This window comes from Rattus norvegicus, chromosome 7, assembly GCF_021556685.1.
Source record: "Rattus norvegicus strain SHRSP/BbbUtx chromosome 7, alternate assembly SHRSP_T2T, whole genome shotgun sequence".
NCBI lineage: Eukaryota > Metazoa > Chordata > Mammalia > Rodentia > Muridae > Rattus > Rattus norvegicus.
The window spans coordinates 92,843,139-92,859,088 of record NC_141540.1 but is presented as its reverse complement, the minus strand read 5'-3'; the positions used below and the strand labels follow the sequence as shown (position 1 = coordinate 92,859,088).

The 15,950-nt window shown below is 41.0% G+C and overlaps 1 protein-coding gene across 1 annotated transcript in view; it reads left to right on the top strand.

The window, feature by feature from the left end:
- The window catches only part of Eif3h (eukaryotic translation initiation factor 3, subunit H), an 83,249-nt gene that overhangs the window by 11,591 nt on the left and 55,708 nt on the right, over positions 1–15,950 (top strand). The window contains 1 exon segment of the mRNA NM_198751.4: positions 11,209–11,365. Within this exon segment, the coding sequence (NP_942046.1) occupies positions 11,209–11,365 (157 nt within the window).

Genomic DNA, 15,950 nt, shown 5'->3' with positions numbered 1-15,950 from the left:
CCAGGAGCTTGGTAGTCACATGGTTTGAAGTTCACACCTATTGCTATATTTTGAGAATCTTTATTTTTGTGACATAAAGTGTTTGACTCTGAAGTCTGAATAGCCAAGTGTAGGTCTGGAGTAACAGCTGAATGGTTCAGAGCTGCCGTTGATGCTGCAGAAGACTGTAGTTCAGTCCCCAGCACACACGTTGGGTAGTTCACAGCTGCGTGCAACTCTGTCTCCAGGGGACCCAGCACCTCTGGTCTCTGACACCTGCATGTTCTCTTCTCTCTCTTAAACTGGTGTGTGACCTTGTAGTCCTAGCACTTTGGAGACAGGCAGGGAAGGAGGCAGCCAGAGTTGTTATGTGGAGACTATCCCAAAAGCTCCAACCAGAATATCATGGAAAGTTGATAAAGTTCTACTTAGCTGTGGGGTGTGGTCTGTGTGAGCTGAGCGAGTGTTAAGGAACTTTGGTAGCAGTTTGGCCCTGCTGTGCAGTTGGAGTGCGTCATCCCTGGGCTTGTGCTTTCCCCCCTCTCTCCTGCACCTCCCTTTTCCTAGGCCGTGGTAAACAGTGGGAATGTGTTCTTCACAGATTGCTCCAGATGTTCTGTAAGAAACTATTTTCATATCCAGTTCAGGATGTAGCTTCTTTTTCTCACCAGTGTAGTAATATTTAATACAAGTATGACATTAGAGCATGTGATCATTTAATACCACCAGATTTACTTTTTAAGTTAATTTTGGTGGTTAAAGTATTTTTTTTTTAATGTTAGCTGAATGAGTACTTCAGTGTTTGCTTACTCTAGCTATAAAGGGCAGGTTACCCAGCACTCCGAGTGAACTCTGCCCTGTGAAGGATAGAGCACAAGGGTTGCTGTCTTAGGGGTTTTTCTGCTGTAAACAGACACCGTGACCAAGGCAACTCTTAAAAGGACACCATTTAATTGGGGATGGCTTACAGGTTCAGAGGTTCAGTCCAGTATCAAGGTGGGAACATGGCAGCATGCAGGCAGGCATGGTACAGGAGTTCTACATCTTCATCTGAAGGCTGCTAGCAGAATGCTGGCTCCCAGGCAGCTAGGACAAGGGTATTAGAGTCCATACCCACAAGCCACACCTACTCCAACAGGGCAATAGTGCCACTTCCTGGGCCAAGCATATACAAACCATCACAGATGCTGTAGGCTAACTACTAACTGCTTAGGCATCAGCTGGTTCTTTTTAGGGACAGTCGGAAACCTGTTTGTCCTGATGTTACTACTTATTTTTTTTTTAGCTCATTTGCTAGTCAGTCTAGTTCTTTGCTGCTAGCAGAGATTGACCCTTGGGTTATGTGTGTGCTAAGCAAGTGTGCCCCACTGTCTAGCGCCCTATTCCCCTTGAATATAAATTATAGTACAGAGTTGAGTCGAGTTTGTAGAGTTATACTAGACTCACATTAGGTTTCTCTTGAATAAGTCATTCTGCTCTTGGAAGCCAGACTCTGTATTCCATGTATAGCTTTTCTAGTAATCATGTGTCTATGTGCATGTTATCTGATATTTCACAGGTGCCTGTGTATGCTATTAGAATAGAATTGTAGAATAACCACATGAAAAAGAGGTGTCCTACACAAAGAAGTAAGGAATGCTGAGAATGGGAGAAATAGTTCTCCTTGGGCAAAAACATACCAAATGGCCATCCATACCAAATGGTCAGCACTGAAGACGTACATATTTGTAGTATACATACTGAGCAGGGGTGTCTGTCTGTCTGTCTGTCTGTCTGTCTACCCACCAATGTATCTACCTACCTACAAATCTATCTCTGAGTGGGTTGGGATAGAGGGGTGTATGGGAGGGTTTGAAGGGAGGAAAGGGAAGGAGGAAATGGTTTATATAATAATCTCAAAAAAAGAAATTTTAAGAAGGTAGAATTTAGTCAATAGTTATTTTGGCTTTCATATTGTGGATTTTTTTCCCGTCCTTTTAGGATTAGGACTATTTAATTGTACTTTTATTTAGTTGATATTTTACTAGCAAACTATGGTGCTTTGAATAAAAATGTGCCCCCCCCCCCCCACATTATCCCATAGAGAGTGCATTATTAGGCGGTGTGGCATTGTTGGAATAGCTGTGGCTTTCTTGGAGGAAGTCACTAGGAGGTAGGCTTTGAAGACTCTACCTCAAGCAAGGCCTAGGTCTCAGTCTCTTCTGTGGCCCGTGGATCACGATGCTCCTTCTACAGCACAAGTCTGCCTGTATGCCATCATGTTTCCCTCCATGACAGTAATGGACTGAACCTCTGAACCTGTAAGCCAGCCTTAATTAAATGTTTTCCTTCATAAGAGTTGCCGTGGTTGGGTGTCTCTTCACAGTAATAAAACTCTTAAGACAAAAACGTTTTTATTTTGAGCTCAGTGTAGCCTTGGTTTTCCTGGGACTTGTTCTGTAGGCCAGGCTGGCCTCCAACTCACAGAGATCCGATTGCCTCCCAGTGGTGGGACTAAACGTGTGCACACCTATTGTCCAGGTACTAACAAACTTTAATTTAGCTGGTATTTTACTAACAACAGAACTGGCTAATTTGATGTCAACTTGACTTAGGTTAGAAGGAACCCCTGTTGAGAAAGTGACTTACTACATTGGTCTATAGACAAATCTATAGGTCATTTTCTTGATGATTGGTGTGGGGGGACCAAGCTCACTGTGGATGGTGTATCTCCTGGGCTAGTAGTCATGGCAAGGATAAGACAGGCTGAGCAAGCCAGTAAGGAACACTCTTCCATGGCCTCTGCATCAGCCTCGGACTCAAGGCTTCTGCCTTGAGCTTATGTTGTGATGTCCCTGGATAATGGACTATAAGCTGTAAGGCAAAATAAACCCTATCTTCCCCAACTTGCCTTAAAGTAGTACTAAAAACCTATAACTATGACACCCTCAAAGTGTTAAGGATGTTGGCATCTTACTCTGTAAGCCAGTACTGTCAAGAAAGAAAATTGAATTTGTTCTGTGTTGTGAAGCTCTAAGGAACAAGTTACAGTAACTGCTATATTTAAAAGTCTTCCTCGGGGTTGGAGAGATAGCTCGGGTTAAGAGCTCTGACTGCTCTTCCAGAGGTCCTGAGTTCAAATTCCAACAACCACATGGTGGCTGACAACCACCTGTAATGGGATCTGATGCCTTCTGGTGTGTCTGAAGACAGTGACAGTGTACTCACATACATTAAATAAATAAATATTTTTAAAAAAAGTCTTCCTCTTCACTTCAATTTGATATCCTTTGACTAGAAAACAAATACATGCTTATTATAATTAATGATACAGATATCATTAAAGCATATAACTACATTCACATAATAGGTGTTTTATTTTTTTAAACTTTCTGTTTTAGATGTCATGGGCATTCTTTTGAGTATTCATGAAATGTCTGAAATATTTTGGTGGTGCATTTTTTGTTTATTTTGTTTTGTAATACAGAGATTCAAAGCAGAGTTTCATGCATGCCAGGCAAGCCCATCCACCCTGGCCAACACGCCCATCTTTTTTTTTTTTTAACTTTTTATCTATTTACCTATTTATGCTAGGAACTGAAGTTGGCATTCCCAACCCTATCCTTCCCTCCTTCCTTCCTTCCTCCCTCCCTCCCTCCCTCCCTCCCTCCCTCCCTCCCTTCCTTCCTTCCTTCCTTCCTTCCTTCCTTCCTTCCTTCCTTTATTTGTGCTAGGAATTGAACATGGGGAAGCTTTCTACCACTGAGGTGTATTTCTAGCCTTTTGCTTAATTTGATACAGCATCAATAAGTTACTTAGGCTGGCCTCTAATTTGTTATCCTTGTGTCTCAGGTTCCTTACTATCTGGGGTTGAAGGCATTAAACTCCATCATCTCTAGGTGTTTTTTGATGTCTTTAAAATACAATTTACTGGGACTGGATAGATAGATGACTTGGTAGTTAAGAACATTGGTTGCTCTTGCAGAAGACCCAGATTTGGTTTCTAGCACCCACATGGCAGTTTACAACCATCTGTAGCTCCATTTCCAGGGGCTCCAACAGCCCCTTCTGACCTCCACAGGCCTCAAGCCTCATGTTGTATACAGTATACAGGCATAGCTGCAGGCTAATACTTGTGGTACATGTACATTTTAAAAAATAAAAATAAAAATCCAACTTACATATTTTATAAAAAGCAGATGTTGGCAATTTAAGCAGTGTCCCAAGGCTGCGGTCGCTGTGTTTTGTGTCTTCTCTGGGTGATTGCTTCCTCCACTCTTGCTGCATATGATCTTCGCTGCACCCCCTACTGAAGCCCACCTTCTTGTCCCTCATTGCACCACCCACTTTATAATTATTTTTCACAAACTAATCACGATCAGTTTTCCTTATTGTCATTAACATCTTGTTTTAAAAGTCTCCAGGGTCAGACTTTTCATAGTACATAAATGTCCTTTGCCAGCTTGTTCTGTATCCTTCATGTGTGTTCAGGAGAGGTTCCAGATGCTCAGTGATAAGCAATATAAAAGAGATTGAGGGGTTGGGGATTTAGCTCAGTGGTAGAGCGCTTGCCTAGGAAGCGCAAGGCCCTGGGTTCGGTCCCCAGCTCCGAAAAAAAAGAACCAAAAAAAAAAAAAAAAGAGATTGAATACAAAGGCAGGCATAATCCAACTGCTTTCTACAAAATAAGACATTAAAAAGATTTATGAAATGTAAAACTGTGATTTTTCTGTCCTGAATGAAATATTTTTTAAAATTAACTTTTTTCCAGAAGTCTAAAACTGCCATTTTTGACCTGTGAGTAAATAGTTTTGTTTTGGAAAAGCTATTTTTTATAAGAATGTAGCTTATGCTAATACATAGCATATTCATTATTGTTTTTAAAGAGAAATGCCAGGATTTCTCAGTTTCATTTTCTGACATGAAATTAGCTGTACTGAAGTTTTCAGGGCCCTCAATTTTAAGAGTTTAGAGGTCTAGAAGAGTCTTGAGTGCTTCGGGACCTCAGTGACTTTGGCTTTTGTTCCCAGTTTCTGTCCCAGAGCTCCTACAACATTTAGGGCTTTGAGTGACAGGAATGGCTTTTGTTCATACTCAGCCCTCTGATCACATAGGAGTTTGTGTTAGTGAGGTGATTTAGGATGAGGCTGGTCTCCATAAAGAGATTGGAGTGGTTGGACTTGGCTCCTGATTTCTGGTAAGGAGTTGGGATAGCTGGAGATGAATTTAATCTACTAAATATCGGTAAAAACAAGACAAAATAACCCCCACCTCCTCCCTGCATGACCAAAGATGCAAGCCTTGCTGGGTGTAGCAATCTCCAGAGTCCTGGGAGAGTGGTAGGCTCAGAGTCACCACTCCTGCTTCTGTCCCTTGCTCTGTCCATTTCTTTGACTTTTTTTTTTTAAAGTGGACCCAGCAAATATTAATTTCTGGATTCTATAAGCCTTTTAAAACAGGTGGTTTAACCTGAGAGGGATATTGTGGGAATCCCTGATTTATAGTCAATGGTCAGAAGTGCCTGAGGCCTGAAATGATCTCAGATGGTGGTGTGGGATGAAGCTCACTAAGGCGATGGTGAGAGAACTGGAGACGTGCTTCCTGTGGAACATCTCATATGAGATGAGGTGAGATGAGAGAGTTGTCATGGCTCTAGAATTAAGTCAGTAAATATCTGAGCAAATCAATTAATGAGGGAGTGATACAGAAGGCTGGTAAGTCTGTGCAGATGCAAGCCTTCTCAAGGTAGTGTTCTTCAGAGACCTGGATTTGATAGAAAACAGTTGTCTAAAAGCATTATCTGCATTTTGGTAAAATTTAAAGTCTTTCCTCGTAGAGCATTAAAAAAAAATCCTACCCCCTTTTCAGATAAGGTCTTTTATAGTGTAGGTTAATGACTTTAGGTAGAGGACCTGAAATTCCTAGTATAACACACTCCTAGGAAAGCTTCCAATATATTTGCAGGGAGGTCTTAGGGAATCATGGGAAGTTTTACTCATCCTTATTAACATTAAATTTAAGCATTACTGATTGCTAGTATAATAACTTACTTAGCTATTTGCATTGATATATATATATATTCCCCCATATGTTTTAAACATTTTGTTTTTGTTTTGTTTTGTTGTGTTTATTTGTTTTTTACAGGGTCTTTCTAGGTAGTTCTGGCTAGGTAGTTCTGACTATCTTGGAGCTTGCTATGTAGACCAGCCTGGCCTAGAATTTACAAAGATCTGCCTGCCTCTGCCTCCTAAGTGCTGGGATTAAAGGTGTGCTCCACCACTGCCTAGCTTGTTTTTGACATCTTATTGAAAAAAAAATTTGTACAATTTATTTTGATCATGTTTCCCTTCCCCTAGTCCCCAGGTCTTTGATCCTTCCCTACCCACCCAACTCTTTCTCGATCTCTTTTAAAGAAAACAAAAATAAGAAACAAACTACAAAACACAAAAATGGAAATCAAAAGACCAATAAGATAGAACAGCAAAACGATACAGAAAACTAGCAATGCTGTTGAGTTGGTTTTCAGTCCTGAAAGCAGAGCCTGCACTGAAGTGTGGTTAATGTACAAGACTTTGCGTTCAAATGGGGGTCAATCCAGTGTGTCTAGAAGACGGTTTCCTTGGAGTCATCCATCACTTCTTGGTCACAATATTTCCACTTCCTCTTCTGCATACACAGATCCCTGAGCTTTGAGGGCACCCCATACTTTTGAGAATACTGCTATCTTAAATGAAATCATTTGTAATTTGTAGATTTTGAATCAAAGGGAGATTGTGCTTTGTTTCCTTTTTAAAGGCAGGCAGCTTGGTAAACACTCCTCTTAAGTCCTTGAAGATAGATAGGTAAAAGCCTCCCTGTTTTGTCCCATCACAGTGTGCGTTAGTGATCTAGACATAAGCACTCCCTTTAGGGTTGTCCGAGCAGACACGGGCAGTATCTTGCTGGTAGGATTCTTGCCTTACTTTATATCGTGAAAACCTCAGAAGTCTTCAAGATGGTGCTAGACACAAGTCACTATTCAGAAGACAGTAGTTGGACACTTGGCGGGCAGGGCAAATTGAATGGGTTAAACATTCAGACCCAGAGTGTGATGACATTTCAAAGTATTAGAAGACTGTTGTGCATAGTTTCTAAGGTTTACTATCCTGGCAGAGTTTACAGCAGAATGACCATTGTACCCATTTAAAGGACTCTAGTCAGCGCTGGTTCTTGTCTTGGTCAGCTCACAGCCCTGAGACTTACTAGACTAGAGAAAACGTGTGTGCTGCTCTGCTGTGTAATGTCTCTGCTGTTCTTGTCCCTCTTCTGTAATGATATTCCAAGTAGACCCGGGCTTCCTTATTAGGGGTGATACTTTTGCTTTTATAAATAAAATATTCACATTTGATTGGTATTTCTCACTGCACTTTTTAGAAACAGTGAAAAGTCTTAGAAGAAAGCTAGCTTATGGCATTACAAGCTTTTGAAGAGTTAAACCAAAATAAAGAGAAAGGAAAGCAGGATCATGGTCATTAAAAGTTACACTAGGACTAGAGAGACTATTGGTCTCTAAGAGCACTCACTGCTCTCGCAGAGGACCCAAGTTTTGTTCCCAGCACCCACATCAGGTGGCTGACAACCACATGTAAGTCCAGCTCTAGGGGATCCAGTGACTTCTGGCTTTTACACTCAAGGGCAGATACCTGCACGTAGGCACACATACCTACATACAAGTTAAATTATAATTAAAATGTTAGAGTAAAGCAAGGTGTTGTAGACACATGGAGACTCTAAACTCAAAACTCTCCCAAAGGTGTACACATCTAGCTCAGACCAGTTAATCGGAACTCAGAGATTAGGATTGGACACAAGGATATTTTAGGCTCCTTAGATAGCTCTTAATAAGTACTCAGTATGAGAGCATTTATTTATTCTGAAAAAGTTTGTTACATTATTTGTTAAGCTGCAAGTGACGTAGGGCTCCGGCGTTTGTGGGGTCATTTGTGACACATTAAAAACAAGATATGGGAGTGTGTTTTTTGTTTTGGAGACTTCCCTGCATCAGCTTTGAAAGTATGAACAGGGAGCCTTGACATCCATAAATAGGATTAATTACATATATCAGCACTGTTTTATGGAAAGAGACGTAATTCGAGGCAAAGAAAGTGAGCATTTGAACACGGCTGAAACTAGGATTATTGTGGGTGGACATTCCCAACTCAACTCGTGAGACTGCTGCCTAAAGATTAAAAACTGCCTGGAATTCCTAGGACAACTGGACACGTGGTCAGGGACCAGGGCACAACTTGTTCATCATCACTATTTACTCACAGATTTCTGCTGCCTGACTTTGTCAGCTTGTCCTTCATGCATCAACCCCTGAGCCATAGTTACAGGGACACCTCCTGGAGATGCTGACATTGCATCATAACCGTGTAGCCTTTGTTTAGCATACGCGTTTAGCATACCTACACTTTCTCAGTTACTGGGAAATACCTTAAAGTGTCAAGGCTTACCTAAATCAGTTTATGTCAGATTACCTGTTTCTTAGAGAAGATAGGAGAAGAGTATAATTGGCTTTATAAAAAGGTAGCTGTAGGATTAAATTAAGTCATTCCTTGCGTGTAAGGCACTGAGCAGAGGGCTGGTGCATCAGGAATTGCTGATAATGTTCATTAGTTATTTCTTTAGCAAACTATACTTGGAGTAGCTTTCATGTGCCAGTGTCTGTGTTAGTGTTGAAGGTATAATGGTGAGTAAAACAGCCTTTCATTTGTACGAGTCTTTAAGAGGGAGTGCAGAAGCAGCATGTTGATACTTCCAGATCATCCCACACGTCTGTAGAAGTTTTAAACCCATGTATATGATACATTCTTGGTTTTGTAGAATTAGAAAATATGTGTGCCAATTTGTTCTAGTCAGGAATTTATGCTTTCTTCTTTCTTTTATTCATTCAATTGCGCGCGCGCGCGCGTGTGTGTGTGTGTGTGTGTGTGTGTGTGTGTGTGTTTTCCCAGTTTTTTCAAATAATTTAGAGGGGCTGTAGAGATGACTCAGCAGTTAAAAGGGGCTTACCGCTCCTGCAAAGAACCTGTGTTTGGTTTCCAACACCTACAAGGGGGTAACAGCTACCCCTAACTACAGATGGTGGGGACCTAATGCTCTCCTCACTTACCGTCCCTGTGGGCTCCTGCACACATATGATGCCCGTAAAGTCTCAAAGGCACACATGCATAGACACACATACATAGACACACATACTTAGAGACACACATACATAGACACACATACTTAGAGACACACATACTTAGAGACACATACATAGACAAGACAGCTTTAAGAAATTGGGACGAATCGTAGTAAGTGTAGGCTTCTCAAGAAAGACACTTTTCAATCCCCCCTCTCCCCCCCTTTTGTGTGTGTGTGTGTGTGTGTGTGTGTGTGTGTGTGTGTGTGTGTGTGTGTGTGTTTGCTGTTCTAATTTCAAGTTTGTGAAGGATTTCTACAGTATTACTTGAATAACACATTTGATTGATTGTACTCGTATGGTTTAGATAGGAAGTTTTCATGTTCTTTCGTGTTCAAAGCTGAATTGCCCTCTGATGGGACTTTGGGACATGATTGGGTCACAAGGGTTCTGGCTTATCAGTTAATCCTCTGTTGGATTCATTGATGGTGTTGTTGAGAAGTTGAAACTTACGTGGTGGGGCTTGGCTGGAGGAAATAAATATCCAAGGGCCGACTTTGAGGGACTGTAGTTGTCTCTGATCTTTTCTTTTCCTATTTACTGCCACAGAGTTGCTCAGGCAACTCCACTGTGCTGACCAGATGATGCTTTGCCTCACTCTCTGGAACCAGTGTTGGGACCCCTGAAACTGTGAGCTGAAATACGCTATCCTTCCAAGTTGTGCATCAGGCAGTTTGCCATAGCAACACAACGTACATTGATTGCATTGATTGTGTGCAGGTGTTATGTTGCATTGCTCTGACACGCACCGGAGAAAAACAACTTACAGGAGACAGTTCTTGGCTTCAGAGGTTGAGTTTGTGGTTGCAAGGCCCCAAGTGTTTGAGTAGAGCATCATCATACTGGCATGTTCACCTCATGAAATCCTGTAAGGAAGGGACTGGGGACCAGGTATAAATTCCAAAGCCATTCTCCCAGGAACCTATATCTTCCAATTAAGTCCAACCTCCAGAACCTCTGGAAATTCCTATCACAGGCTACAGCACAGCATTAAACCCAGGAGTCTGGGGGCATTCATATTCATACCACAGTAGGAGGGAAGCAGGAGGACTATACAATTTCAAATGATGAATGAAACTGCTCAGGTTTGACAAAGATTGGTTTTGATTTGTTTTTGAATCTCTTTCATGAGATTGAAATAGCAAGATCCTGCACTTCTTACTTTGGTGATAGTCTTTTTTGTTTTGGCAGTTTTTGAGTGCTGTAGATAATATATTCTTAAATTTGAAATATTATTTATTGAAATGAACCCTGGTGATTCTCAGGTTTATCTTTTCACAGAAGACTAATGTCCTACCCCTGGTAATCCTTTGCTACTTGATAGATACTCTTTGTGAATACTTTTCCAGACACACGAATTTATTGAACCCAATTAGTACTCATCACAGAGTTTTAAGCTTTCACTCCTATAATTTAGCCCTCGCTTATGCATTTCTCTATCTGCTTTATTTATTTAGCAGATAATCAGATCTCTATGCATTTCCCATCTTGCTTGGGTATGTTTAATGTGTGTCCTTGGTCTTTATAAAGAAACAAGTTGGGGCGGTTCAGGACCACTGGAGAGTATGAGGTAGTGTTTAGATGCTTCACCTGCAGCTGCTTGTTTAAATACTTTAATAGCTTTCTTTAGCCTTATTTGTTCTATGAAAGGAAGTAAGGTTATTCTGACCTGGCTTTTTGATGAAAATATACTGGATTCTGGGCATGAACACACACCTTTTGCATATGTAGGTCCTGGCTTTTAAGGAATCTGTTGTAGTTTTCTTCTAAAAACCTACATTAATTTTCCATGTCTCCCGATACCTGCTTACTTTGTTTTAACAAAGGTCTAGTGATCTCATTTATAGGGTTAAGTGTCCAAGAACCTTGTGTGATCTTTAAGTAAGACGAAAGGAAATGGTTTACAAGACAAATAGGTATTTTTGTGGTTGTGTAAACTCACTGGTGGTTTTTATTTTTCCCTTAGAAATAAGTAAAACATAAAATTGTGTGGTTTTTAAGTTCTCTTTTGTATTTTCTTTTAGGTAGTATTAAAGATAATCAAACATTATCAAGAAGAAGGACAAGGAACTGAGGTCGTTCAGGGAGTGCTCCTGGGCCTGGTTGTAGAAGACCGACTGGAGATTACCAACTGTTTCCCATTCCCCCAGCACACAGAGGACGATGCTGACTTTGATGAAGGTAAGGCTGTGGGCCTGTCAGCTGCGTCTTTGCAGCGTACACAGATGGCGTTAGCTCATTTCCCAATGTAACTCTCCTCTCTTACTGGGTTAACTTAAATCATGGGTTTTGAGTTTCTGGGGAAAATGGCATGTCTGTGCAATGAGAATTTGTATAACAAAGGTTTTTACTTTGTCCCGTTTGGCATCCATTGTCATCTGTTTTAAGAAGAGGTAAGTATTACCAGCTCTTTCAGGAAGATCATTCTTATAGCTTAAAGATTACACCAGCCACGAACAGTTAGGAGGGAGAGGCAGGTAGATCTTTGTGAGTTTGAGACTGGTCTATAAAGTGAGAGCCAGGGCTCTGTTATACAAAGAAACCGTGTCTCAAACTAACTAACAGACAAAAAACAAACAAACAACCAAACCAAACCAAAACCAGGTTGAAAATAATTTTTCGAACTCTTAGGACACAATTTATATGTAATTTCTTTAAATTAAAAAATTTGCTTAAAGCACAATAAAACTTTTATGTTTAATACATTTGTTTTTAATTGAAAATTTTTTATTTACATTTCAAATGTTATCCCCTTTCCCGGTTTCCCATCCATAAATCCCCTATCCCACCCCACCTCTCCCGTCTATAAGGGTGTTTCCCCCACCCAAACACCCACCCCTTCTCACCTCCCTGCCCTGACATTCCCCTACAATGGGGGGGTCCAACCTTGGCAGGACCAAGGGCTTCTCCTCCCATTGGTACCCAACAAGGCCTTCCCCTGCTACATATGAGCCATGGGTCTGTCCATGTGTACTCTTTGGATGGTGGTTTAGTCCCTGTGAGCTCTGGTTGGCTGGTATTGCTATTATTACAGGGTTGCAGACTCCTTCAGCTCCTTTAGTTGTTTCTCTAACTTCTCCAATGGGGACCCCATTCTCAGTTCAATGTTCGGCTGTGAGCCTCTGTATTTGTCATGCTCTGGCAGAATCTCTCAGGACACAGTTATATCAGGCTCCAGTCAGCATGCACTTTTTCACATCAGCAATATTGTCTGGGTTTGGTGGCTGTATGAATATGGTCTGGATCTGAATTGACATTCCTTTAGTCTCTGCTCCAAACTTTGTCTCCATATCTCCTCCTATGAATATTTTGTTCCCCCTAGCATCCACACTTTGGTAGTCCTTCTTCTTGAGCTTCATGTGGTCTGTGGATTGTATCTTGGGCAATCTGAGGTTTCTGTTTTTGATATCCACTTACCAGTGAGTGCATACCATGTGATTGAATTACCTCACTCAGGATGGTATTTTCTAGATCCATCCATTTGCCTATGAATTTTATGAAGTCATTGTTTTTAATAGCTGAGTAGTACTCCATTGTGTAGATGTACCACATTTTCTGTATCCATTCCTCTGTTGAAGGGCATCTGGGTTCTTTCCAGCTTCTGGCTATTATAAATAAGGTTGCGATGAACATAGTGGAGCATGTGTCTTTGTTATACGTTGGGGCATCTTTTGGGGATATGCCCAAGAGAGGTATAGCTGGGTCCTCAGATAGTACTGAGTCCAGTTTTCTGAGGAACCTTCAGACTGATTTCCAGAATGGTTGTACCAGTCTGCAATCCCACCAACAATGGAGGAGTGTTCCTCTTTTTTCACCTCCTTGCCAGTATCTCTTGTCACATGAGTTTTTGATTTTAGCCATTCTCACTGGTGTGAGGTGAAATCTCAGGGTTGTTTTGATTTGCATTTCCCTGATGACTAAGTATGTTGAACATTTCTTTAGATACTTCTCAGCCATTCAGTATTCCTCAGTTGAGATTTCTTTGTTTAGCTCTGTACTGCAGTTTTTGATAGTATTATTTGACTTACTTATTTGAACTTCTTGTTCTTTGAATATATTTGATATTAGCCCTTTATCGGATATAGGATTGGTAAAGATCTTTTCCCAATCTGTTGGTTGCTGTTTTGACCTATTGAAAGTGTCTTTTGCCTTACAAAAGCTTTGCAATTTTATGAGGTCCCATTTGTCCATTGTTGATTTTAGAGTATAAGCCATTGGTTTTCTGTTGAAGGAATTTTCCCCAGTCCCATTTGTTCGAGTCTCTTCCCCACCGTTTCTTCTATTAGTTTGAGTGGATCAGGTTTTATGTGGAGGTCCTTGATCCACTTGGACTTAAGCTTTGTACATGGTGATAAGAATGGATCAATCTGCATTTTACATGCTGACCTCCAGTTGAATCAGCACCATTTGTTGAAAATGCTATCTTTTTTCCACTAGATGGTTTTAGCTCCTTTGTCTAATATCAAGTGACCATAGGTGTGTGGGTTCATTTCTAGGTCTTCAGTTTTATTCCACTGATCTACCTGACTGTCTCTCTACCAGTACCATACAGTTTTTATCACCATTGCTCTGTAGCTTGAGGTCGGGGATGGTTATTTCCCCCCTTTTTTTTTGTTGAGGGTAGTTTTCACTATCCAGGTTTTTTTGTTATTCCAAATGAATTTGCAGATTGCTCTTTCTAATTCTGTGAAGAATTGAGTTGGAATTTTGATGGGGATTGCATTGGGCAAGATGGCCATTTTACAATATTAATCCTGCCAATCCATGAGTATGGGAGATTTTTCCATCTTCTGAGATCTTCTTCAATTTCTTTCTTCAGAGACTTGAAGTTCTTGTCATATAGAACTTGCACTTGCTTGGTTAGAATCACACCGAAGTATTTTATATTATTTGTGAATATCGTAAAAGGTATCATTTCCCTATTTCTTTCTCAGACTGTTTATCCTTTGAGTAGAGGAAGGCTACTGATTTGAGTTAATTTTATACCCAGCCACTTTGCTGAAGTTGTTTATCAGGCTTAGTTCTCTGGTGGAACTTTTGGGATCACTTAAATGTACTATCATATCATCTGCAAATAGTGATATTTTGACTTCTTCTTTTCCAATCTGTATCACTTTGACCTCCTTTTGTTGTGTGATTGCTCTGGCTAGGATTTTGAGTACTATATTGAATAAGTAGGGAGAGAGTGGGCAGCCTTGTCTAGTCCCTGATTTTAGTGGGATTGCTTTAAGTTTCTCTCCATTTAGTTTGATGTTAGCTACTGGTTTGCTGTATATGGCTTTTACTATGTTTAGGTATGGGCCTTGAATTCCTGGTCTTTCCAGGACTTTTATCATGAAGGGGTGTTGACTTTTGTCAAATGCTTTCTCAGTATCTAACCATGTATACAGTGTGCCTTGATCATATCTACTCCCACTTCCCACTCCTTCCTGATAATTCGTAGCATATCACCGTCCCGCCCTCACCTTCATGGCTGTCACATTATTTTATTTGTTGACTTGTCTTTGTGACCCACTGAGTCCCATTGGTGCTACCTGCTGTTGTTGTGTTGTGCCCTTCACCTTTTCAGGTCGCCATAGCTGCAGTGAGGTCGCAAGTGCTGTGGCATTATGACAGGAAGATAGCATCTTTACAGCACTACTTCCCCTCCAGCTCCTATATTGTTCTTGATTCCTTGTCCACGATGCTTTGTCATCCTGTGTGTGTGCGCGCGTTGGGGGGATTGAAATCAGTGTCCCATTAAGCAGATGCCCTGTGTAGGTCTGAGCACCAGGTTACCTGTTCTTAGTTCCTTCCCAGTTATGAACCCCAGCATCGCTGCCCACTGCAGAAGGAGGGTTGTCTGTCTGAGGCTGAGAACAAAAACCGCACTATGGCTATGGACACACGTATCTAGGAGGCAGTGTGACAGTTGTTCATTTAGCAACAGTTGTAGGCTCCCTCTGGCTCTATAGCCTCCAGAGCTTTGGACTTTTGACCAGGTTTCCAGAACAAGCCCTGAGTTCCCTTCTGTCACAAAGTTGTTGTCTCTCCCATGCCTCTATTGCAGCAGCAGGCACATCCTGCCTGGAAAGGTGGTATTGTAGATTCTGTGGTCCCTCCCTGGGGAACGATGCATTTCCTCTCAGTGGCCTGCATCACACCTTTTGAACATTGATGTTGAACCACTTTTTGTATCTAGCAATTCCTTGCTTTCTATTAAGGATTGGGTCTAGGACACCCCCTTAAATATAAAATTTCTTGCGTGCCCAAGTCCTTTTATGTCAAGCAGTATAATATTTACATGCCACATCTGAACATCCTTTTATACTTGAAATCATCGCTTTTCACGGCTGCCTAATGTGTGAGTAGTCTGTCCCTGAAAGAATAATGAACAGGAAAAGTCTGAATGTGCAGACACACTGAGATAGGTTGTGGGGCCTGTGGATACGGACGCTTATTCTACTTGATGGCTTAACCTCTCTTCCCATTCTAAAATTAAATTTTAAAAATCAGTTTGCAACTCTGTAGCTTTTAGAGAGATAATCATTACATGTATCTTCTGTTCCCAGGGGTGCCTTTTCTCTCTGTTGATCATTTCCCCCTTTGCTTCTGTGCTTGTAAAGTTTGATGTAAGTTTGTCTTTTTTCACTTTTGTTGACTGTTCATTTAGTTTCATTGAAGAAACTATTGACAGATTTATTACGAAACTTTTCCTGTTTTTTTCTGGAAATTTTATGGTTTTAAAAACTAAGTTAACCTATTTATATGATTTAGTGTTAACTTT